At 38.4% G+C, this 25,415-nt stretch overlaps 1 protein-coding gene across 1 annotated transcript in view; it reads left to right on the top strand.

Moving 5' to 3' along the window:
- LOC117291277 (extracellular matrix protein A-like) overlaps positions 1-19,689 on the top strand; it is a 30,152-nt gene extending 10,463 nt beyond the window's left edge. The window contains exons 15-36 of the mRNA XM_033772909.1: positions 69-320; positions 1,192-1,437; positions 2,233-2,478; positions 2,593-2,844; positions 3,596-3,835; positions 5,490-5,612; positions 6,278-6,437; positions 7,029-7,312; positions 7,776-8,008; positions 8,512-8,713; positions 9,292-9,726; positions 10,195-10,478; positions 10,831-10,984; positions 11,367-11,564; positions 12,661-12,891; positions 13,044-13,270; positions 14,347-14,545; positions 15,093-15,137; positions 16,285-16,382; positions 17,865-18,088; positions 18,739-18,861; positions 19,453-19,689. Of these exons, the coding sequence (XP_033628800.1) occupies positions 69-320; positions 1,192-1,437; positions 2,233-2,478; positions 2,593-2,844; positions 3,596-3,835; positions 5,490-5,612; positions 6,278-6,437; positions 7,029-7,312; positions 7,776-8,008; positions 8,512-8,713; positions 9,292-9,726; positions 10,195-10,478; positions 10,831-10,984; positions 11,367-11,564; positions 12,661-12,891; positions 13,044-13,270; positions 14,347-14,545; positions 15,093-15,137; positions 16,285-16,382; positions 17,865-18,088; positions 18,739-18,861; position 19,453 (4,457 nt within the window). The 3' untranslated portion in view covers positions 19,454-19,689. The remainder of the gene's footprint in view (positions 1-68; positions 321-1,191; positions 1,438-2,232; positions 2,479-2,592; positions 2,845-3,595; positions 3,836-5,489; positions 5,613-6,277; positions 6,438-7,028; positions 7,313-7,775; positions 8,009-8,511; positions 8,714-9,291; positions 9,727-10,194; positions 10,479-10,830; positions 10,985-11,366; positions 11,565-12,660; positions 12,892-13,043; positions 13,271-14,346; positions 14,546-15,092; positions 15,138-16,284; positions 16,383-17,864; positions 18,089-18,738; positions 18,862-19,452) is intronic.
- The last annotated feature ends 5,726 nt before the right edge of the window (positions 19,690-25,415 follow it).

The following is a 25,415-nucleotide window of genomic DNA, read 5'->3' as shown; positions in this document are numbered from 1 at the left end:
TACAATTCCAATGACTTTTATCAAACAGCTGTTTAACGGATGTCTTAATTATTGTCTTATACCTTCAGATGAAGAAGTCCCAGCTATTTATTGTCCAGCTCCCATCTTCACGGTGACTGATGCAGGCCAACCAGGAGCTGTCGTTACTTGGACAGTCACAGCTCAAGATAATTCTGGGGCTGAGCCAACCATTGTGTGTGTTGCTGATGGAGGACTTGTTTCTGGAGATGAGTTCCCTATTGGCGTTACCACGGTAACATGCACTGCAACGGATGCTGCCTTAAACCAAGCAAGCTGTTCATTCACAATCACTGTAGAGGGTAAGTTTAGAATTATCTCTGCATTTGTCAACTCAACTATTTTATGTCCAGAAAACATTTACAATTCCATATAGTAACAATAATTAAAAAAATAATAGTAATATTAAAAACTTGTCACGTGCACATATCCACCCTGCTGGGGTCAAGGCGCAATTAAAGCCATTGGACCCTTTCAGTAAACAGTACCGTCCAAGACCCACACTTCGTGTATCACAACTGTCATATAAAATAATAAACCTGTGAAAATTTAGGCTCAATCGGTCATCGGAGTCGGGAGAAAATAACGAGACAACCCACCCTTGTATCCGCACAATTCGCTGTGTCATGACATGTGTTTAAAATAAATCCGATATTGTTTTACTGTTTTCTCATAAAGTAAAGCATTTCATGGAATAATATTTCAAGAGAAGTCTTTCACCACTACCATCTGTAAACCCTATAAGTTATTTGTAAATCTGTGAACTTTAATTGTTTTCCTGTACCGAAAGGGTCCAATGGCTTTAAATACCCCAAACAATAAGAAAGATCACAGACACAACAAAATTAGTCCTTGAAAACCTGTGACATTAAATAAAATTTGAGAAGAGATTTTGAATTGTGGTACAAAGACAAGATCTTAGATTAAGTGGTATAGAGTTCCAGATGCGTGGCGCAGCAGAAGAGAATGACCTTACCCCATGAGTGTAAAGACTTAGGTTTAATGAGGAAAAGCATGGAGCTTGATCAAAGATTCCTTGATTGAGTGTAAACTTTAAGTAGTCGGGAGCATTGCTGTTAAGTGCTTTGTGGACAATGAGCATCAATTTATTTTCAAAAAGTTATCGCAATTTTTTTGTATTGATTCTAACTTTGTTTTGCTTTATTTTTCTAGATGAAGAAGATCCAACTATCACATGTCCACTTGACATGACTGCACCAACTGACATTGGAGTAAACAATGCTGTGGTCACTTGGCTAGATCCAGTAGTGACCGATAATTCTGGACAATCACTGACCGTTGTGTGTGTTCCTGAATCAGGCTCTACATTTCCACTGGATGTAGTGACCACAGTGACTTGTACAGTAACTGATGATGCAGGAAATTCAGCTGCTTGTGACTTCACAGTGACTGTTGTTGGTACGTTCTAGTCTTCTTTTCTGACTGTTGGATTCAGACCATTTTGTACAATTCCAATGACTTTTATCAAACAGCTGTTTAACGGATGTCTTATTACAAGCTGTTCATTTACAATCACTGTAGAGGGTAAGTTTATAATTATCTCTACATTTGTCAACTCAACCATTTTTATTTTCAAAAATTATCTAAAATTCCACATAATAATAATAATAATTATAAAGACTTGTAATGTCACATATCCACCCTGCTTGACGTCAAGGTGCAGTAAAACCCTCCCACAAAAAAAACAAAAAAACAGACACGACAAAATCAGTCCTTGAAAACCTGTCACCTAAGATAAGTTTTGAGAAGAGATTTTAATTTTTGTGTTACAAAGACAAGATCTAAGATTAAGTGGTAGAGAGTTCCAGATGCGTGGCCTAGCTGAAAAAAAGACCTGCCACGCCATGAGTGTCGAGACTTGGGTTCAATGAGGAGAAGCAGGGAACTTAGTTGAAGATTCCTTGATGGAGTCGGTAAAGTGTAAAGCGTAAACCACTGTGGGCCCAGTACCGAACCCTGTCAAAAGTTTTTTATGAGAGGATAGCTCTTAATTTTAGGCCAAATTTGTGGGCACTCTGTATTGGAAAGCTTGTGACTAGTCTGTTAAAAAGAAAGTATTTACCAATGGATTTTGGAACCATTATTTGGTTTAATCCTATATAAATGTAAAATTAACCTGTGTACATTTCTTTTCAAAAGCTGTCTCGGTTTTTCGTATTGATTAAAATTTTGTTTCCTTTCTTGTTTTTCTAGATGAAGAAGTTCCAACGATCACATGTCCACTTGACATGACTGCACCAACTGACATTGGAGTAAACAATGCTGTGGTCACTTGGCTAGATCCAGTAGTGACCGATAATTCTGGACAATCACTGCCCGTTGTGTGTGTTCCTGAATCAGGCTCTACATTTCCACTGGATGTAGTGACCACAGTGACTTGTACAGTAACTGATGATGCAGGAAATTCAGCTGCTTGTGACTTCACAGTGACTGTTGTTGGTACGTTCTAGTCTTCTTTTCAGACTGTTGGATTCAGACCATTTTGTACAATTCCAATGACTTTAATCAACCAGCTGTTTAACGGATGTCTTAATTATTGTCTTATACCTTCAGATGAAGAAGTCCCAGCTATTTATTGTCCAGCTCCCATCTTCACGGTGACCGATGCAGGCCAACCAGGAGCTGTCGTTACTTGGACAGTCACAGCTCAAGATAATTCTGGGGCTGCGCCAACCATTGTGTGTGTTGCTGATGGAGGACTTGTTTCTGGAGATGAGTTCCCTATTGGTGTTACCACGGTAACATGCACGGCAACGGATGCTGCCTCAAACGAAGCAAGCTGTTCATTTACAATCACTGTAGAGGGTAAGTTTAGAATTATCTCTGTTTGTCAATTGAACGATTTTATCTCAAGAAAACATTCACAACTTCACTTAGAAAGTGTTAGGTTTGAGGAATGCTAAAATATTTAGGCCAAATATGTTTGTGTGGATCATTGTAATGTTTAATCTTATATAAATTTAGATATATAAAATTAAGTTGAATTGTGTAAATTTGTTTTCAAAAAGTTATCGTGTTTTTTGAGATATTGCTGGAAGTCCGGAGCAGTAATGTCCTCTTAGGAATAATAATCCATAATTGGATTACACAATCTTTAAAACTTATATCTGAGCGTAACGTTTCTCAGATCTTTGCGCAGGGATAAAAACTTACATCTTTTTCATAACCATGTTACTTTGAGCCAGAATGACACTCAAAAATGCTTGATACTATCGAAAGCTGTTCAAGTTACGATCACCATTAAAGGACCATGACAGATATGGTATTTGCTTGAAAAACATTTGCAGGCAGTGTAAGCACTTTATGTTGTTCACCATATACATATAAACTGACGAACCTGTATAAGTTTGGGATTGTCGCCATCTTGGTGACGAGAAAATAGCGAAAACTGATTCAAATTTTGCAAAACGCTCACTGAGTGATAAACTCCAAACAGGAAATTTGTTTCTCATCAAATATGACATTTCAGACTGTATTGTTCCTTTAATTTTAAGATTGATTAATTAAACCCAAACCTTCTCTTTAAGACATCTTTGACACCCTTGATCATCAACAGATGAGGAGATACCAAACATCTACTGCAGCGAAGACATTGTTGTGAAAGAGGATGAATGTCTCAATGAAGCTGTTGTTGCCTTCACCGTTACTGGCTCGGATAACTCTGGCATTGACCCAACCATAGTGTGCTACCCTGCATCCGGCTATACGTTCCCGTTGGGTACCACAACGGTGACCTGCACTGCAACGGATGGAAACGGCAATGAAAACACTTGTGAATTCACTGTCACTGTGGAAGGTAATGGCTTTGAAAAGGATTTTTTCCCAACAAATATGGGAATAGTATTTGTTAGCACTTTGTACCTTAAAGGAACACGTTGCCTTGGATCGGACGAGTTGGTCTATAAAAAGCGTTTGTAACCGTTTTTTATAAAATGCATATGGTTGGAAAGATGTTTTAAAAGTAGAATACAATGATCCACACAAGTTTGCCTCGAAATTGCGTGGTTTTCCAAATACTGTGCGAACTAACACGGTCGGCCATTTATGGGAGTCAAAAATTTGACTCCCATAAATGGCCGCCGTATTAGTCGACGAGGTAAAAGGAAAACCGTGCAATTTCGAGGCATGTTTGTGTGGATCATTGTATTCTACTTTTACAACATCTTTCTAATCATGTGCATTTTATTAAAAAAAAACGGTTACAAACGCTTTTCAAAGACCAACTCGACCAATCCAAGGCAACGTGTTCCTTTAATCAGGTAACTCAATGAGCAGCATAAAATTCTCGTTTGGAATACATTGTTTGACAGATCAGGGTTTGATTTCACAAAGAGTTAAGATTAGTCTAAGGACGATGTGACCTATGTTTATATGACCCCTCTGACTGTATTCAAGATTGACGTGACACAGCTGTTCATTTGTTAGCTTTCCAGTATTTTATTTACACTCATGAATCTGTTGACGACGATAAATACGGTGTGATGAGATCTTCGTCTAAGGATCTTATGAACTTACAATAATAATTATGAATATTAAATTAACAGATATATTTACACTAAAAGGACTGACTTGTCCCGACGTAATTTACAAAACGAATACATAACTTGTCTTAAGGCATGAACATGACCTAAGGGTAACTCCTCGTTTGACTCCGTTATTCATGGCAAACGAGTCAATAAATCAAAGATTTAAACAGTAAATATATACAACTTAGACTATGACGGTAAACGGAATATAATGAATGATTTATTTAAACAATATTAACGCAAAAGGTAAGCATTAAACAATATAGAAACATAATTACCTGTTGACGAAGATAAATACGGTGTGATGAGATCTTCGTCTAAGGATCTTATGAACTGAAAACCCGCGAAATTGAGATCGCTGGAGGGCGCTATGTGGAGATATTACGTAAGAGGGTGAAGTTGAATAAAAAATAGACTGGGGGCATATGTAATAGTTCATGACCGTCACATTTACATTCAAACCGCCCTCTGTTGACCAAACACTGTACACGTCATGTTTCGCCCGGGCAAAAAGACGCGTAGTCATGGTAAGGTTGCATGTACTTTCTAGCTGGCTGCCAAAACACAGAGGTTTTGCCTGGCAGTATGCACGCGAATCATGTTATGGTTTTTCGAGTGATGTCAGAGGTCACATCGTCTATAGTACAAACCCATCTTAATTGGGAAGCAAATTCTGGTGGTGGTTGTTCTTTTTCTTCTTATTCCCAATTCCTTTGTATAATCAGATAAGGATCCCTGTGCTGACGTCAGTGTGTCATTGAAAACCCACATGTCTAGTTTATGATTAATGTTTTTCTTCTTCTTCTCAATTCCTTTGTATAATCAGATAAGGATCCCTGTGCTGACGTCAGTGTGTCATTGAAAACCCACATGTCTAGTTTATGATTAATGTTTTTCTTCTTCTCAATTTGTTTGTGTAATCAGATAAGGATCCTTGTGCAGACAACCAGTGTGTCAATGGGGGTATTTGTGTGCCAGACCCTGTCGATTGTTATAAATACACTTGTCTATGTAACCCATATTACAGAGGAGAGTTCTGCGAGAGATGTAAGTTGATTTTGGGGGTTTGCCTTTTTCTCTCATCAAACTAACTGCAGCTGTGGTATTTGTTGAGCCGAAAAAAATGTTAATGTATCAAATATTATAAATCACAAGGGTAGCTGACTGTGTAAATTTTAAATGATTTTGGGTTAAACAAAGAAAAATTGACAAGAGTGGGACTCGAACCAACGACCTCCGGATTAAGTTGCAGGAACTCTACCAACTGAGCTATCTTAGCCCTAAGTTGGCAGTATAAGGAGACATAAGGAGACTGCCAACATAGGGCTAGATAGCTCAGTTGGTGGAGCACCGGCACGTTTATCCGGAGGTCGTTGGTTCAAGTCCCTCTCTAGTAAATCTGTCTTTGTTTAAAACCCAAATCAAGCTGTTAATGGGTATCTTTTAGCATTCTCAAGTTATTTTCCAGTTGTTGAAAAACTATAAAACATTATACACTTAATAGTTTGGCATGAGATCGGTAACATTTTCAAAGAGAAACAAAATGAATAGCTCTAAATTTCAAGAACAACATCAAATATCCAACCTACAAGATGTTCATTGAAAGGCTTTTAAACATTTTCACACCTTTTCAGCTCTTAAACAAACGGCACATTTTCAAATAAAATTTGACTACCACCACATTGTTTTTCCTACTTTTTTTATTTTGCCAGTGTTCCATGTTCAGCTGGATGTGCAAGAGGTGACTGTTGACGTACCAGCAGATGCTCTGATACAAGATGGTGGAGTTCAACAAGTCACGCTAGACATTGTTTTCATTCCCACTGAGAGCTCGGCTGATGTGGTGAATGCCGCTGGAGATGATCGCTACAGGTCAGAAACCTAAACTTTGATTACTCAAGAAAAAAACTTTTGGTTCCTGTTTGCCTTCCTAAATTCTCTCCAATTCTTTTTAATAAATTTATAGTTTGTTAGACATTGCATGGTGAAGTATCAATGCATATTTGGTTTGCGGTATTAAACAACATGTTGATATGTAATTTGTTGTGTAGATTTTGTTCTTAGGCGGAAGGTAGGAAATCGGCAGGAACTACTACTTTCGCTTGGTGGGTCGAGGAGATTTTCATTGTTAACTTCACTGTTGGTTCTTAATTAGTTCCAATATTTAAAATAGAGCATGCTAAAATATGGGAAAGTAGTAGTCCAAAGAGATTTCCAACCTTCCACCCAGGTAGTAGTTAATAACCAGAACAGTTCTTTTCAGAATTTAGTAGCCTTTTAAATTCTGAATTTACTCTGCAGCAGAAGACAAAAAGCAAGACCTACAATGTAGTTCACCAACAACAAAATCTACAAAGTGAGAGGAGCTACACTTGGTGTTTTTGCAAATCGAATTATAATATAAATGTTCAAATTCAAAAACTGAAGAAACAAAACGGAATCCTTTCCCAAAACTCTTTTCAGGATTCAAGTCTTCCTCGCCACCGATTCCGATGGAAGCAACCCATCACCCTCAACGGACGCTGACCTTACACCCAGTCAACAGTCACAAGACATCACCGACCTTGTCAATAACCTCTTTGATAATGTGGATGTGACCCTTGACCTGTCGGAGGTCAGTTGCTTTGAAGGTCAATTCCAGTATATCTGCATTGATCTTGGACCGTCGCAAGTTGCCTTGGATGACGAGAAATGGGACCAGGCACCACCAGCTATAAGAGTTGGATGTGCACCTATAACCTGCAAATGTGAGTAACGGTCCTTATAATCTTGCTGTGATTGTCTTGGTCTGGCTACCTGAATGCAATAGGTGCTAGTTATTATAGTGGTGTGTTGTGGCTGAGTGGCAAACATGCTGGATTCAAGCTCTGGTGTTTCTGATCAGCAGAGTTGTGGTTCAAGTGCCAGTCTTAACAGTTGTGTCCAAGCAAGAAATTTAAAAAGAGTATGCAACGCTCACTAAATAAATTAACTAAAGTCAGTTTTACTGGTGAATTCAAGACTTTAGTATCTACTTTAGGGAGATGTCTTGCCCATCAGAAACCACTGGTATTACAAAACGATATTATCGATCAGAGAGGTTGTAGAAACTATATCTTCATCACAGTTTTGACAACCAGACGTGGAACTACTACTTGTCAAGGGGGCGCTTTAAACAAAAAAGGGGGATGATTTTGGCACTAACAATTGTTTTTTTAATTTATAAACCAGCCACTGTGGAGGTCAACATTGACATTGTGAGAATCGACTCTCCAAACACTCTGATCCTCTGCGATGAAGAAGTGAATGAAGTCACTGTGAGTGTCATGGCCACACCTACTACCGATTCATCAGCCCCAATCAATGCATGTGGGGTTGACCGATACTCATTCACTGCTGTCCTGGCTACGGATGACCAGGGAAGCCTACCGGTACCTGTTCCTGACGGCGTACTGACAGTACAGGTAAGGCAGCGTTAAAGCTTTAACTGCTCTGCTGTTCACCTGGTATCTCTAATAGCAATCATAATAATAATAGACGTTTGTAATAATAATAATAATAATAATAAAACCATTCGTGTATAGCGCATATCACCGTGAGGTCCCTATGCGCTGTAAAAGGAAATCAACAATTATTGTACAAAGTAAACAGATATGTTTTTATCTGTCAGAAAGACACATCTTTTAGATAGAAAAAAGAACTCTGGTAATGACGGTACTCTATCAAAGAACCACAACCATATCCCTCCAATTTTCAAAGATCTTCGCTGGTTGCCAATCCGGCAGCACATTGTTTACAAAATACTGCTGCTCACCTTTAAAGCTCCAAGTTACACGATTGAGCTGCTCTGCCGACCTTATAAGATGCCCGACTTTTTTGACTTTAAATCTTCACAATGAATGGAAATCAGGCCCCGCAGTTAACGTTATCTGTAAGAATAACTATCAAAATTACACCATACATGTAGGTCAAAGCTCTGGATTTAGAGGACAACGTGGAAGCTCTCTTCAATGACATTGTGTTCACAATCGATCTGACAGGAGTAGACTGCCACGAGGCTGGTTACTCTCATCTGTGTGTCACCTTAGACTCATCATTGGCATGCGCTGAGTCTTGGTGCCAGTCCCCTGAAGCTGTAGACACAATGTGCACCCCGATCTTTTGTTCATGTGAGTTAAAGTTTAAGACGTGGCGTTCGTGGCTGAGTGGTGTAGATCACTGGACCCAAGCTCTGGTCGTGTCAGTAGCAGAGTAGGAGTTCGAAGCCGACCATGACATTTAAGCGGTTGAGCAAGGCACTTTATAACCATAATTGCTTGGAAAAAAGTTGGGAAGGTAGTGCATTCTGCTCTACCATTTAGGCTCTTAGTTGCTTACATCCTTGCAGACTGTGAAGGGGGTAACCATATTCCTATTTAAGCTGCCTCCTTCATAAAACATTGGTTCTAATGAACTTTTTGTCAGGCTGGAAAATAATTTACGAAGACTACAAACTCTCTTTCCCTTGTAAAATAATCAGGGTCTTGTTTTTTTTTTGAAAAGGCAAGGGCACCAAGGCCTTTCCTCCTTTGTAAAGGGCTTCTCTGTGAGGAAATCGTAAATTTCTATTGGAACATTTCAAGGGGCACCGCAAGGCAATGACAAGGGGGCAACAGAGGCAATTGCCTCTATGTACGAGTCTGTTATTCCTTTCTACTCTCAAACAGAAAGCGGTGACATGATTGTAACTTTTTCCTTTATATTTTAGCTAATGTTGAACTCAATGTGGACTCAGTGGTTGTGACAGTACCTCTAGATGCAGTAATCACGGATGGTATTCTCCAAGAGCTGACCTTCGACCTGGACTTTACCCCCTCGCCTGGCTCCGCGGCGCCAGTCAACAGCGCAGGATTGGACCGCTATGAGGTCATAGGTTTCCTGTCAGAAGATCAGTTTGGGACGGTCAAGGTTGCGACGGCGATCGCTGTCCTGACCCCAGCCCAAGACTCCATGGATATTACTGACAGCGTCACATCGACCTTCGTCGCTTTGGAGGTGACCCTTGACCTCACGGGGGTCAGTTGCGCAGGAGGGATCTACACTCATTTCTGTGCGGAGCTGGAGCCATCGCTTGAAGCAAGCAAAGTGTGGAAGCAATCAGATGATGCAATTAAGATTGGCTGCTTTCCTATATGCTGTGCTGGTGAGTGCCACTTTAAACCCTTTAAATGAACAGTCCATCATCTAAAATACTTGCAGTATTGCAGAAATGTCATCCATCATATATTTCTAGTTCTACGCTGGTACTATTTGAAAGCCTATTCAGCAACTTAACAAGGATTAAGGTGTGGTGCCTTAAAAGGTGGACACTAGTGCATGGGACTAAATATAGGCCTTTTTTGACTGCTGGGCTTAGCCTTTGACCTAAGCTCTGTCATTTATTTTGAACATTTTTTTACCCAAAGTCAGAGCCCAAGGGGTGAAGCCCAAATCAGAGTTGTGGTTTAAAAAAGGGCAAAAGAAAAATTACAAAAAACTCTGTAAAGTTTTGTAAACTGCACTGGTTGGCTCTTACATTTCAAGTGGAACAATAAAATATTAAAATTAAATGTGTATTTCAATTACAAGTTTACCCATTATTTTTACCTCCTCCCACCTCCCTTCCCCACAGAATCTATTGACATCAACATTGACACACTGACCATAGACTGGCCAACCAGTCTCATCATCCACGATGGAGGAATCGCCAACGTCTTCCTCTGTATCTTCCTGAGCACCACCGAAGGAGCCGACGTCATCAACGCGATTTCAACGGACCTCGAGCGTTACGAGATCACGACATGGCTGTCCATCGATGCGCAGGGCAATGGCCCCGTGGCAACGACAAAGGGGAATATCTTGAAGAAGTTCCAAGTGCAGCCGTTGATAAACGGAGAGCAGTTCATGATGGCTGAGGTATATAGATTGACGAGGGATTGTCTTTAACCTTCTTCCATTGTTTTCGTCTTTATTAAATACCATCCCCGATCAGAGGGTGTCCCTCAATATATGGCAGAGGGTGTCGCCCAAAGTTCCCATACTTGAATATGTTGTTTTCTTCCTCTACAGAGAAGTACCCCCCTTAAAATCCTCAACACAATTCCTCAGACCCCGAAGTATTCAAGTACTCAAATCAACATTTATTTCAAAACACACTCTAAGAGGGCACTGTTTCAGGCAATGTATAATATTTATCAGACAGACAAATATGACACAATCACAAACTTGAAACCAAGTCTACACGCTGTCATTATTTCACCTTCCCCAGGTTGATGTGGAGTTTGACTTGAAATATATCGATTGCCATGAGACTCATATCTGGGATGTTTGCATCGACATCCAACCTGCCGATCCGTCACGCTGCCTCTGGGCCCAACTACCCACCGCTATCAACACTATATGTACTCCCATCTATTGTGTCCGTAAGTGCTTTTTTGATACTTTTTTTTATATTTTTTTTATTTATTTTTTATATATGTTTTTTTTTACAGAAAATAAACAAAAACAACAACTCCAAAAACACAAGACGGTCATAACATGAACAAAGGACAAACAAAATTAAAGAACAAGTTCTTTTTGCTGCTTATTAATGTGTTACTTAAATCATCTGGTGAGGTCTTGTGTATAAATTTTTCACCTTAAGACGATCAGAGCATACTGAGCGAAACGTTGAGTTGTAAATCACCGGTTCTTTTCAGAACCAAGACATCCAGCAACAGAGTCCAGCATTCTCCTGAAGACAATCAGAGCATACTGATCGAAACAAATAAAGCAATCTGATTTCTTTTTCTGTCTTTTCCTCAGCCAATGTGGAGCTCAACGTTAATCAGTTGGTTGTTGGAGTACCAGACTACCTCGTTGGTGGAGGGGTCACCTCTGTGACCTTTGACCTCAAGTTCACCCCTAGCCCTGGATCATCACCTGCAGTGAACAGCGCCGGCAATGATCGCTATTTGGTTGTTGTGTACTTGGCACAGAATCTGCATGGAGACTATCCTACAGGTAAACAGAGGTTGGGTTGATGGGATCAATCGTATTAAAGGAGCATTACAGAATTGGTTTTTGCTAATAAACCAGTAGCTGGCAGTGTAAAAGCACCTTATGTAATCCACCATATACATAAACTGACAAACCTGTAGCAGTTTGAGATCGATCAGCCATCTGGGTCACAAAAAAAATAGTGAAAAACCGATTACACATTTTGCATGACATCGATGCCAAATAAACAGATAATAAAACGCTCACTAAGCGATAAACTCCAATCGCCAAATTAGATTATTTTGTTCTCATTACATACATGTATGGGATTTCACATATTAATATTTCAAGGGATGTGTCCACTATCGTCATCATTAGACCGTGTAAGTTTTATGTAAACCTGTAACCTTCATGACTTTTTTATACCAATTCCGTTAACTTTCATCATGGTGCAGACATTTTGTCCACACTCAACCAATGTATCATAAACTTGGAGGGTTCTTTTGTTAATGTTGAGAAAATCTGTCTGAAAGATTGCACTGTGTAAAAATGGCAAACAAAGATAAAGATAAATTTGGTCTTTTTAAAAGCAAAGAGAAACAAAGTCTTTTTGAAAGCAAAGTGAGGTAGAGGCTTTTGTTTTCTCAAAGAGAAACAAAGTCTTTTTGAAAGCAAAGTGAGGTAGAGGCTTTTGTTTTCTTAAAGAGAAACAAAGTCTTTTTGAAAGCAAAGTGAGGTAAAGGCTTTTGTTTTCTCAAAGAGAAACGAAGTCTTTTTGAAAGCAAAGTGAGGTAGAGGCTTTTGTTTTCTCAAAGAGAAACGAAGTCTTTTTGAAAGCAAAGTGAGGTAAAGGCTTTTGTTTTCTCAAAGAGAAACCAAGTCTTTTTGAAAGCAAAGTGAGGTAAAGGCTTTTGTTTTCTCAAAGAGAAACGAAGTCTTTTTGAAAGCAAAGTGAGGTAATGGCTTTTGTTTTCTCAAAGAGAAACAAAGATGTGCTATATGAGACTGTGTTGTTATTATGTATTTCATACAGGGTTAAGTTCTAAAGTTTATCCTTTTTATACTTTTTGCGATATTGGTGGTCCTTATTTTCAAATAACTATTGGTTTTATCCTTGCAGCCTTTGGTGAAGCTGTGCTTTCCGTAGCTCAGAAGCAGCTGGACATCACAGACAACATTCAGTCCGTTTTTACCCAACTGACCGTCGACCTGGACTTGACCTCTGTAGATTGCTCCACAGCCAAGTACAAATACGTATGCGCTAATCTGCTGCCCTCAACGGCTGCCAAGAACAAGTGGGCTCAGTCATCTGATGCCATCATAACTGCTTGCACCAGTGTGCCTTGTGTTTGTAAGTATTCCTCGCGTGATTTTAGGTTAAAAAATTAATTGTTTTTTTCTAGTTTTTAAACATTTTATGTAGAGCGTTCCATTTTAGCCGAATGGCATATTATTATTTGGATAATTAATAAAAGACTTGACTTGTTTCCATTTTTTGTGCAGCGTGCCATTACGTATATGAGACTGTCGGAAACGGCAATTGGGACTTTGTCTTCGGACATCTCCAGGTCAACTACATCACGTTTGCCGTCCAAGCCCACAGCTATGTCCATATTGGTCTCTCTGCTGAGAATAACTACCTCCCTTACATGTATGAGATCATCTTCGGAGGATATGACAATAGTATGATACTCCTCAGGAGACAGCAGGGTGGTGAATTTGTCGCCTCGGTAAGATTGTAATTAGAATAAAAATCATTCTTAAAGACAATGGACACTACCATGGTGGTTACTCAAAATGATTGATAGCATTACACTTACTTGGTATGAGCAATTGAGAGCTATTAATTGTATAAAACATTGTGAGACACGGTTCCCTCTGAAATAACAGAGTTTGTGCAAAAAGGTAATTTCTCACTCAAATAATAAAAGACCAGCTGAAAGCATTTTATTAGCATCTGAAAGCACAAAAAGTAATACAACACGGGCTGCATTTTTTCTTTCATTATTCTCTTGCAAAATTCGATGACCAATTGAGGCAAAATTGTCATAGGTTAGTTTTTTAAGTGAGAACACTGGTCTTGTACATTTACCAAAGGTGTCCAGTGCCTTTAAGATGATGGTAATTATGGCATCGGGGTTAGAGAATGTGATTTGGTTTACCCTTACACAAATGAAAGCACTGTTTACTCAGTACTTTCCCAAGTTCTGTGAAGAGAAATCCACAGGGAAAACACTCGGGTAGGATTCGAACCCCTGATGCAATAATTCACATAATATGAAATCGTTGGAGAGTACGTGCACTGCTATTCGAAGAGGATTCCAATTGCCTCTAGCCACTGGGGTAGCTTGGTGGTGTCTTGATCTCTTGCATTGGCATCCCTAAGGTGTTGGAAAACAACTCCAGAGTTCTGGGGTCGATTTCACAAAGAGTTAGGACTAGTCCTAACTTAGGACTAGTCCTAGGAGATGTGAAATCCACCCCTGGAGCTTTGGTTCGGACTAGGTGGTCATAAAAGTTCTGTATGCCCCGTTGTCTTTGTTGAGAGTGTCCCCCCCCCCCTGTGTCTGGTGTTTTGTCAGGTTCTGTATCAATAACCGAGGCATCGTCCAAAGCCGTTTGTGGTGTGGTTGCTGGCTGCAACATGGTCGGTGAATTGTTCACTCACTATATATGTTTGAGTAGGCAGGTTTTCGCTAGTATAGGTTTGGCAAGCAGAGCTTGGAATTAAATAAAATGGCCTCTGCTTTGTGCATTGACTGTTTCCTGAAGATTTGTTATCCTTATTTTCTTTCTTATTGATCAGGCGGCAGTTTCTGGCGTTTTATCAGCACAAGACTACCGAACCTTCTGGATTGTATGGCATCATGGGACGATCCTCGTTGGTTTAGGAGGAAGCTACGAAGCCATCTTGACCTACACCGACCCTGATCCACTATGGATTAAGTATCTCGGTTTCACAACATCCTATAATATCATTGGATACTGGCAGTTCTGCAATGTTGGTAAGGGATCTGTTTTTTCTTAAACGCTCGACTCAAAAACGCTTTTAAAAAAAAAGGTTTTGTGATAGAAATAGGTTAGGTGGGATTTTAGGCATTTTATTGTATATTTATTTTGCTGTAACACCATGTGTATACCTACATGTAGTATCTACTTGCTGGGTAGAGGTTTTTTTTTGAGAACTTGTCTTGCTTTATATATTCTACTAGGGGTAGTAGATTTCTCAGAAGTCGGGAGACTTCTCAGTTCTAAAAAACTGTCCTGCTTATGAGCGGACTGCTGCCTCTGGGGATCAAGGGGACGTCTCGTTTTTTAGAGAGAAATACCTCCTGATATCTTTTGCTGAACTGGTTCCCTTCCACGCTTTTCTTTTTTAATATATATTTTCTTCAAAACACCTTTTCTGAATTTTGTTTTCTTTTAACAAGTTTGGTAGAACACAGAAATCTTCTCAACAATTCTGAAAGGAATCAACTTGAGTAAATGTTAAACTTAGACTTTGCATTTGTCTTGATTTATTATTATTATTTTTCTTCTAATTATTTACAGAGTATGGAGGACTACCACCGCTCTTTTCCTACCCACAGCTCTCTGGTAAGTCAATAATTACTATGTACTATTACTTAGTCTTGTTTATCAAAGGTTGTTTGAGGCTAAAGTCAGGCTTTCTGCTTCTTCTCACCCTTAAAGCCATTGGACCCTTTCGGTAAACAGTATTGTCCAAGGCCCACACTTCGTGTATCACAACTTCTATATCAAATAACAAACCTGTGAAAATTTTGGCTTAATCGGTCATCGGAGTCGGGAGAAAATAACGGGAAAACCCACCCTTGTATCCACCCTTGTATGTGTTTAAAATAAATCCGTAATTCTTGTTAACGAGAATTGATATTGTTTTACTGTTTTCAAAAAGTAAAGCATTTCATGGACTAATATTTCAAGAGAAGTATTTCACCACTACCTTTTGTAAACCCTGTAAGTTATTTGTAAATCTGTGAACTTTTTTTTTTTTTTTTTCTGTACCGAAAGGGTTCAATGGCTTTAAGCAATGCCAGGTTTTTGAATTAGTGTTTATCTTAACTGTTTGTACTTTTTTGATTTGTTAGTGGACATTACATTTTAACTGTATTTTCTGTAAGGTTTTATACCTGTATAGATTTTAATGTTCCTTTAAAATTGTGGAGTGCCCAAGAGGATGTTTCATTGATGGAAGCTATTTGAATAAAAATTGCATTGTTATTCTTATTATTACTACTGGGGTGAACATTTTCAGACTTTTTAAGTCAGTCTGTAAAGAACATCAGCTTTTACTTCCCACTTTCAAAGAAATCCTGCTCTTTGATCTACTTCTCTAGTGCTGAGGATACTTTTCCTAAAAGAACTGTGAAGACTAAATTAATCCTAGGAGTTACCTTTCTAAACTTTGGATCCTAGAGATTCGGATGTTTTCATCAGCAGTAACTCTTACCACTGTTACCATGCTTTATTGTACCTAAGTTGCATTGTTTTTGACTGTTTTACGGTGTTCATGCACCTTTTTTGTCAATAAAGCTTTGATTTCTATTTTGCTGATTTTTTCCGACCAGTGTACCTTTTCCTAAACTTTTCTGTGTTGTTTCTCATGGTGTATTTTTTTACTGTTATGCGCCCTTGAACAGGCTGGTCCTGGAGAGAGCGCAATATAAATTCAATAAATTATTATTATTATATGTGGTTGTATTTATTTGATTCATTTGAACAGATTGTGATGCCTACACTCCTGGTTACTCAGTCGGTGCCGATCCTTACCAGTACATCTGGAACCTTGGACTCCTTGAGAGCCACACTGTTCATTTCGAGGTAATCCTGGGCAATCCATTTTAACGAAAAGATAATTTTGCCCTCCCTCTGGCTGAGTATCCTTGCACCCCGCTCCCCATCTGACCCCTCTTCAATAATACACAAAAAATGCAGAAAGTGTATGGTCAAGCAATAAGGTGTTAATTCAGACTGTAGGGAATATTTCTCAAATTGTAGACCAATTTTTAAAAGGCTTCTTTCACCCAAATTGCACAGAAAATGTTTTTGCAGAAGTGGGTTACACATCCAAAATTGTATAGTTTTTTTATACCTGTTGAGTTGACTGGTACCCAACTAGTTTGTGCTCTGCTTATGTTTCTTAACTAATATATTACAGCTAAAACTTGGTCTTGTGTCTTTCAGCGCAGTAGCTCTAATTTAAAAGTTGTATCTTGATTGTCAAAGCTACAAGTTTATTAAGATGTACAGCTGAATCCAATCTTTTTGAGAAAAACTAAGAGAAACATGTTTTAGGATTTGGAGTAAACATCATTTGATTCATAGAAGTCACTCTACAATATATTTCATTTAACTACAAATTCTCTATCATTTTCATTTTTGTAAAATTGTTTCTTTATATGTTGGCACCTTGATCAGTTTTATAAATCCACACTAGTATTGTTATAAGTACTAAATGTTGAGTATGCAAATATACAAGTTATAAGTACTAAATGTTGAGTATGCAAATATACAAGTTATAAGTACTAAATGTTGAGTATGCAAATATACAAGTTATAAGTACTGAATGTTGAGTATGCAAATATACAAGTTATAAGTACTAAATGTTGAGTATGCAAATATACAAGTTATAAGTACTAAATGTTGAGTATGCAAATATACAAGTTATAAGTACTAAATGTTGAGTATGCAAATATACAAGTTATAAGTACTAAATGTTGAGTATGCAAATATACAAGTTATAAGTACTAAATGTTGAGTATGCAAATATACAAGTTATAAGTACTAAATGTTGAGTATGCAAATATACAAGTTATAAGTACTGAGTATACATTGTTAAAGGGTCTATGTACTTTTTGTTGGACAAAATACACAATGTCCACAGTTTTACAATAAACTTACACAGTTTGAAGATAATGATAGTAGAAAGCTTCCCTGAAAATATTGAGGTGCTGAAGTTTTTGAGAAATGAGTAAAACAATGTAATCTAAATATTTTTCGTCTCGGTGATCATGAGATGAAAATTATTTAAGCATGTAAAAAGGTATTTTCATGACATTGTTTTACTCATTTCTCAAAAACTACAGCACCTTAGCAACTAATACTTTCAGGGAAGCTTTCTACTATCATTATCTTTAAACGGTGTAAGTTTAATGTCAATCTGTGGACATTGTGTTTTGTGTTAGAAAAAGTACCCAAATCCTTTAACACATCAGTGTATATGGGTAAAACCAAAATTAATATTCTTTATCCTGGATGCAAATTTCCATCTATTAAATTCATATTATTATTATTGGTCCTTAGGTGTATGCAACCAGCACCGTGTACCTAGCCTTCTCAGCTGAGAACCACAACCTACCTGACATGTATGAGATCATCATTGGTGCAGCGTATGGTATGCAGATTACCATAGCTCGATGCCAGGGATGTGATCCGGTAGCTTACGCTGTCCATCCATGGATCTTGAACTACTATTCCTACACAAGCTTCTATGTTACTATCGGAGCAGATGGAACCATCACTATCAGGTACGGTATTGACGCTAATTGAACTTTGACACCTTGCACCTCATCAAATGCGACTATTAGGAGCAAGTTGGGGTGGCAACTAGACTTGACTACACCGACTAGGCTTACCAGAAAACACACAGGGTGATTGACTACATGTGGAACCAAGCACTGGAGCATGGTCGATATGGTCAATTCAAGAGCTACACCACAGTTTCTGGTCGAGACAAGTCGCTCACCCAAACTTGCTCACTGCTGCAACTCTTTTAAGATGAGTTGACTCCCTTAAAACAATGTTGGAGTCAACTCATAAATGTGTAAATGCAGCGTCACTCTAGCAGAGTCTTTCTTATACAAGATGCTGAATTTTTTAGCCTTTAAAGCTCGGTTCATACTTCCTGCGAATGCGAATGCGATCAAATGTTGACGACACTAATTCAAAACAAATAATTCGCAGCAGTTCAACTTTGCTCAACTCACTTGCGAGTATCGCTGCGAAAGGAGGGTTGTGACGTCAAATTTACGTCAAATTCGCTTCGCAAGTATGAACCGGGCTTAAGAAAGACTTAGATTGGCTGAGAGCATGAAAACCTTTTGCTCAAAATACACTAGTAAAGTACATTATTTCAGTTGAAAGCTCACCCACGGTTTCTTTGTTTTGCCTTTTACAGTTACAGCAGTTCCCAACACATCTTGTTGACTTGGCACGATCCGACACCCCTACCCGTATCCTACTGCGGTTACTGCACTGGGGGACTACACAACTATGGACTCTGGAAGTTCTGTCATGTCTGGTAAGTACTTGTGATATATTGTTCTGATGGTGGGGTCCAGTTACTGGTTTCAAGAAACTTGTCTGATTAGACCTCTTGGGTTATTTGGTGTCTAATAAAACTCTAAGCACTCAATTGCAGCAGCATCTTCTGTTTTTTGTTTTATTGTTAGGAGCCAGATTTCATGCTATTTGACCAGATTTATTTAACCTGTTGATCTCTGTAACTGACTATCTTTGGAATAACATTTACAATTGTACTTACTTCTGTTGCCCAAAATGCTGCGCAAAAGTTATATTTTACAGTTACGTATCAATCAAATACAAAATTAATATGCAGTTTCGGGTAATAAAATGATGCCAAACAGTGGTGACAACTGTCTGTTACATATTGTGTTAAAGTTTTGGTTGATTTTGATAGAGCATTTAATACAGAGTTATAAAATGCTTGTTGATGTTCGCTGATATTGAGCCCCAATTATACAGTCTTTAGATTCAAGTTTGCTCTTCTGTATAGTGAATGATGGATTTATGGATTCAGCTAAAACTAAAATAGTTTTAGGTGTTGGAAGATACTTAATAACAGTTTTTGTTCTATATTATTTCTTAACAGATCGCACTGCCTGACTAACTCATGTCTTCATTAACAATCAAGCTGTTTCAGTTAATTGATCTAACGCCATTTAGCAATCATCCTGTAACCAGGCGCCATTAGTTGTCTAGTAACCAGTTAATAGTTATTCCTGTAACCAGTTAATAGTTATCCTGAAACCAGTTAATACCATAGAGTTATATATAAGAACTAGAGGGCGCACTGGTGATGCTTCTTGTACAAACGCGATGGGACCGCAAGGAGACACGCGCACGCCATTCTGTACGCGCGTTGAATATGAAACACACGTTGGAGTGTGTGTTTATTAAACGCTACGCGATGCTGTTTTGTCAACTTACAAAATGGGCGCACAAACACACGCTGTGCGATGCCTGTTTTGTCAACTTAGAAAATGGCCGCCTGCACGCATACCGGGTCGCGTATATAGGCCAGTGCGCCCTCTAGTTCTTATATATAACTCTATGGTTAATACTCATACAATAACCAGTTAATAGTTATCCTGTAACCAGTTAACAGTCATCCTGTATTACTAGTTATCCTGTAACCAGTTAATAGTCATCCTGTAACCAGTTAATAGTAATTCTTTAACCAGTTAACAGTATTACTAGTTATCCTGTAACCAGTTACTAGTTATCCTATAACCATTCATGGTGAGGTCAAATACTTACAAAACATGTCTAGTTAATGTTTATCGTATAACTTGTTGGTGGATACTCATCGTTAACCATTAACCATTTTTAAACGGATGACTGTTAAAATAGTCATCCTGCAATCAATTAATGCTCACCCTTTAACCAGTTAACAGTCAGTAACCAATTAATAGTCATCTCTTAACCAGTTAACAGCAATCCAGTTATATTTTTGGTCATGTTGTATTATCAATGTGTCCGAATACAGCAGAATCCATCAGCACCTTACATCAGTAAAAACTAGTTTCTTCTCCAGCATTATTCCATGACATTTGAGGATTACAAAGCAATTTAGTCTGTAATTGTATCAGGTTATTGGTTGATGATCGATTGATTGCTTTATTTATTGAATTATCAGTTTATCTGTCTGATACTTCTGTTTATTTATTGTCACTTTTGTTTTCACTCACAGTTTAGTTTTTATTTATCAAGTTATAATGGTTAAGGACAGAAGAACATAATAGCACATTTCTGTTGCACTCAAATCATGAAATATACCATGAGTGAGGGTTTACTTTTAATTTGTTGTCTAATCCTAATATCTTAGTCAATGTGATTATTGGTGGTGGTTTTGTTGAACTTTCGTTGAAGGAATAAAAGCCTGTTTGGGCAAAACTATCAAAGAAACTGTCTTTGGAAATTGTTTTTGTTGTACATACATGAAGATAATGCTTGCAATTAATGAAGCACTTGGTGATGGGAGCCTAAAAGATGTGTATGTTTTAGTAAGATTTGTCTTGGCTTTGTATCATAGCGTGTACTTCTTATCTTTGGAATTGCAAGTGTTTGTACAATTGTTCGAAACAAATCTTCCTTTAAAGGCACTGAACACTATTGGTCATTACTCAAATATTTGTTAGCTTAAAAACTGACATGGTAACGAGCATTGCAGAGCTGGTGTTAGTTTAAAACATTATGAGAAACGGCTCCTACTGAAGTTATGTAGTTTTTTCAGGAAGAGGTAACTTCTCACTCAAATAATAAATTATACATCTGAAAGCACACAAAGTCGTGCAACAAGGGTGTTTTTCTGTCATTATTCTCTCGCAACTTCGATGACCAATTGAGCCCAAATTGTACAGGTTTGTTATGTTATTCATATGTTGGGTTGCACCAGGAGTGAGCTTTGACAATTACCAAACGTGTACGGTGCTTTAAGAAAACAATTTTGTACAAATGGTTTGCAAAACTTTGGTAAAATATAAATAGATTTGCACATATTAACACATAACTTACACCACATCGTAACGATGGTCTTGGTCAGAGGCGCAACCTAGGGGAGAGAGGGTGGTGGGGGGGGGGGGGGGGGGACACATGCACCTACTTGTGTCCCCCTAAAATGTTACCTAATTTTCGGTGCTGGTTGAAGTAGACAACAACTTCCCTTTAAATACTTTTGTCTGAATACTATAGTTTTTGAAATTGATTTTGCGAGCCTGCTTGGTTCCCCCCTCAAACCCCTCCCCTCCCCACTTAATTTCTGATGACAGATTGAGCTTGAAGGCAGTGGACACTATTGGTATTTACTCAAAATAATTATCATCATAAAACCTTACTTGATTACGAGTAATGGGGAGAGGTTGATGGTATAAAACATTGTGAGAAACAGCTCCCTCTGAAGTGACGTAGTTTTAGATTTCGAGACCTCAAGTTTAGAATTTGAGGTCTCGAAATCAAGCATGAGAAAGCACACAACTTCGTGCATGACACAAGGTTTTTTTCTTTCATTATTTTCTCGCAAATTCGACGACCGATTGAGCTCAAATTTTCACACGTTTGTTATTTTATGCATATGTTGAGATACACCAACTGTGAAGACTAGTCTTTGACAATTACCAATAGTGTCCACTGTCTTTTAACTTCCATATGTTTCACGTATTATGATAGGCTATGTTGGATAACACAAAGTGCCCTTACTGGTCTTTGACAATAATTGTCAATCTTGTTCACAAGGGCATGTGAATGCTGAGGATTTTTCCTGGATTTCAGGATTTGCTCAAAACCTTATTGAGCCTTCTAATTTCCTTGAAAGAATTTAAGCAGTCTTCAAAACCTTTGGTTTTGTGTTTCTGTGTGTCTAGAGTAAGTGGGAACCAATACCAGGTCCACAAGGCATTTTTCAGCGCTGAGGCACTGCACACTAATAGGAGACTTTCCAACGCTAGGCGGCAGCAGACATACCGGGTAAATTTCCATTGTTTACGTAGTTCTGAACATGCGCATAATTCTGAGAACAATGGATTTACCCGGTAAGTCTGCTGCCCTCTATCGTCCCAGAAAGTCTCCCATTGGTAATTGCTCAAAATAATTGTTGGAATAAAAACTTACTTGGTAACAAGCAATGGTAAGCTGTTGATAGTATAAAACATTGTGAGAAACGGCTTCCTCCGAATTACAAAGTTTTTGAGAAAGAGGTAATTTCTCACTAAAAATTTTGAATTGAATAAGAGACCTCAGCTGAGGTCTCGAATTCAAGGCAGCTGAAAGCACCCAACTTGTGCAACAAGAGTGTTTTTTCTTCCATTATTCCTTTGCAACTATGACAACCAATCGAGTCAAAATTTTCACAGGTTTGTTATTTTGTGCATATTATGTTCAGATACACCAAATGAGAATACTGGTTTTTGAAAATTACCAAAGGTGTCTAGTGTCTTTAAGGGACAGAGGGGTTGATTTGCACGAAAAATTCACACAGATAAAACTCAAGTACCAATTTCCAATACCGGGTAAAAAAGTTTGTCTTTTTGCTTTCTCCGTCCCAACTTGTTTTCCTCACTGTTTTGCCCGAATTTTCTACAGTGTTTTGCCCAAATTTTCCTTACCGTTTGCTCGAATTTTTCAAATTGTTTTGCCCGCCCACTGTTTTTCCCGCTAGTTTGCCTTATTTTCCCCCCACTGTTTTGTTCAAATTTCACATACTGTTTTGCCCAAGTTGTCCTCACTGTCTTGCCTGAATTATCCCAAACGTTTTGCCCGAATTTTCCTCACTGTTTTCCCCGATTTTTTCCCAATGCTTTGCCTGCATTTCCCCCACTGTTATGCACGAACTTTCACAACTGTGTGCACGAAAACGAATTGTATGCATTAAAAGCCAGAATGGACATTCTATGAAGTGAGCCAACTCCAATTCTACCCAGATCCACCAAATCTTTTATGGAATATTTTCAAAAAATGGTGCCGTCCCCATTCACACCGGAAAATGTTTATGTGGGGGACACTCTCCCCCCCCCCCCAAATCCATCCCACCCTTCCTCTGGCTACACCACTGGCACATTGCTTTGTCCGTTGGATGGGATTTCGCAACGTACGGATACACATACAGATACCGATACGTCGACACTTTGTGTGTTCACGTGACGCGTATCCGCGACTATCGTATGTTGCATACACGTTACCAACTGATACGGGAGCTCATACACGTCGTAGAAAAACGGATACTGTTTTGCAGACGTTTAGCTGTATTTTTGTCCCAGATGAAAAACATTTCCCAGGGAATTATTTTCACTGGTATCGTGCTTGCTATAGACAGAAAATTGTTAGTCATTTGCAAGCAAAACGATGAAAAAGTGCAGTGTATAAAACCATGATAAAACACGGGGTCTCTAACGGTCATGTTTGTCAGAAAAACACTCATGATGAATGCGAGCGCACTCAAGTGAAATATTTACCTATAGTTTGCGAAACAAAATCCAACACACGGCTGGCGTGAATGGATACGGTTATCATATCCGTATCTGTATCTGTATCCGTACGCTTCCGAAACCTCTCTATTAAACCGTACAGGTCCCGTGTACTAGTATAGGATTGGTGGTGCACGTAAAAGAACCCGAGTAGGGTTTAACCCAGTGTTTCTGGTTCACATAATTTATAGCAAGCCCCGTTGTTTACAGGTTTCTCCAGGCTTGTGATATACAGTGATTAAATTTACTTAGAGTTATCCTTGATTTCACGACCAGATATTAATAATAAGCAAATAGCAGATGTATTGTTAATAGTAACATGGATTTTACCCCAACTAATTTAATGTTTCCTTGTGGTTTTGCACAATAAAAGGTTTAAAACTAACTAAAACTAAATATTTTATGACGTTCACAAATTTAGAAGAACGTTCAACTCTATTCAGTTACATAAAACATTCATAAGGCGCAGTCATATTTGTTCTTGAAAACCATACGTTACCACAAAATCGTAACAATATTTGAAGTGGATATTAAACTCCACTGTCATCCAAATAATACCGTATTGTTTTTTTTGTCAGACAAAGACGCGATTGTCGGATGTACTTCAAAGAGCATGCCCTCTTCATTCAATTGAGGAAATAAAACCCCTGGTGACCTTCTGACCACCGATGCTCATTTCAACCAACAACGTCAGGACACTTTCCTGAAGTTTTGAGATCACTACCTTAAAGACACTAGACACTATTGGTAACACTTGGTGTATCTCAACATGCATAAAATAACAAACCTGTGAAAATTTGAGCTCAATTGGTCGTCGAAGTTGCGAGATAACTTTGGAAGAAAAAAACACCCTTATCACACGAAGTTGTGTGCTTTCAGATGCTTGATTTCAAGACCTCAAAATCTAATTCTGAGGTCTCGAAATCAAATGTGTGGAAAATTATTTCTTTCTCGAAAACTACGTCACTGCAGAGGGAGCCGTTTCTCACAACGTATCAACCTCTCCCCATTACTCGTTACCAAGTAAGGTTTTACGCCAATATTTATTTTGAGTAGTTACTAATAGTGTCCGTATTGTTTTTGTGTGTGTGTTTTGTTTTTGTAAGATTTCTGAAAATCTGGATCATATAAAATGTCCATCAGGAAGAATGATCTGTTGTTGGAATACACAAGGTAAAATAAAATTTCTCTGAAGGGAATCGTTTCTATAAATATTATACATTATCAATCGTTGAAGTGTTTTCTTATCAAGTAAGTTTTAACGGTCATTATTTTTTGGAGTAATTACCAATATATATATTTCTCACTTTTATCCACACTCAGTAGGTTTGTTCTGACTTAAAAGAATTGGTAAAGCTGGAATGAGATACAATGGGACCATCCATTGACCAGCCGGTAGATTCTGAAGCACCGTTTCATTGCTATTACAAGTGGTCAAAATTGTGATTGGTTTAAAACTCAAAACTTCAGATGCCGTATGGTAAACAATTTCATGTTGTGGGTGACACACTCTTGGAGATCACATAAAAACCAAATTGAATAGGCATTTTAGTAAGCAATCGTCGACAGGTTGTGCCGTGTTTAGAGAGACAGA

The sequence above is a fragment of the Asterias rubens genome, chromosome 6 (assembly GCF_902459465.1).
Source record: "Asterias rubens chromosome 6, eAstRub1.3, whole genome shotgun sequence".
Taxonomy (NCBI): domain Eukaryota; kingdom Metazoa; phylum Echinodermata; class Asteroidea; order Forcipulatida; family Asteriidae; genus Asterias; species Asterias rubens.
This window is presented reverse-complemented; position numbering and strand designations above follow the sequence as displayed.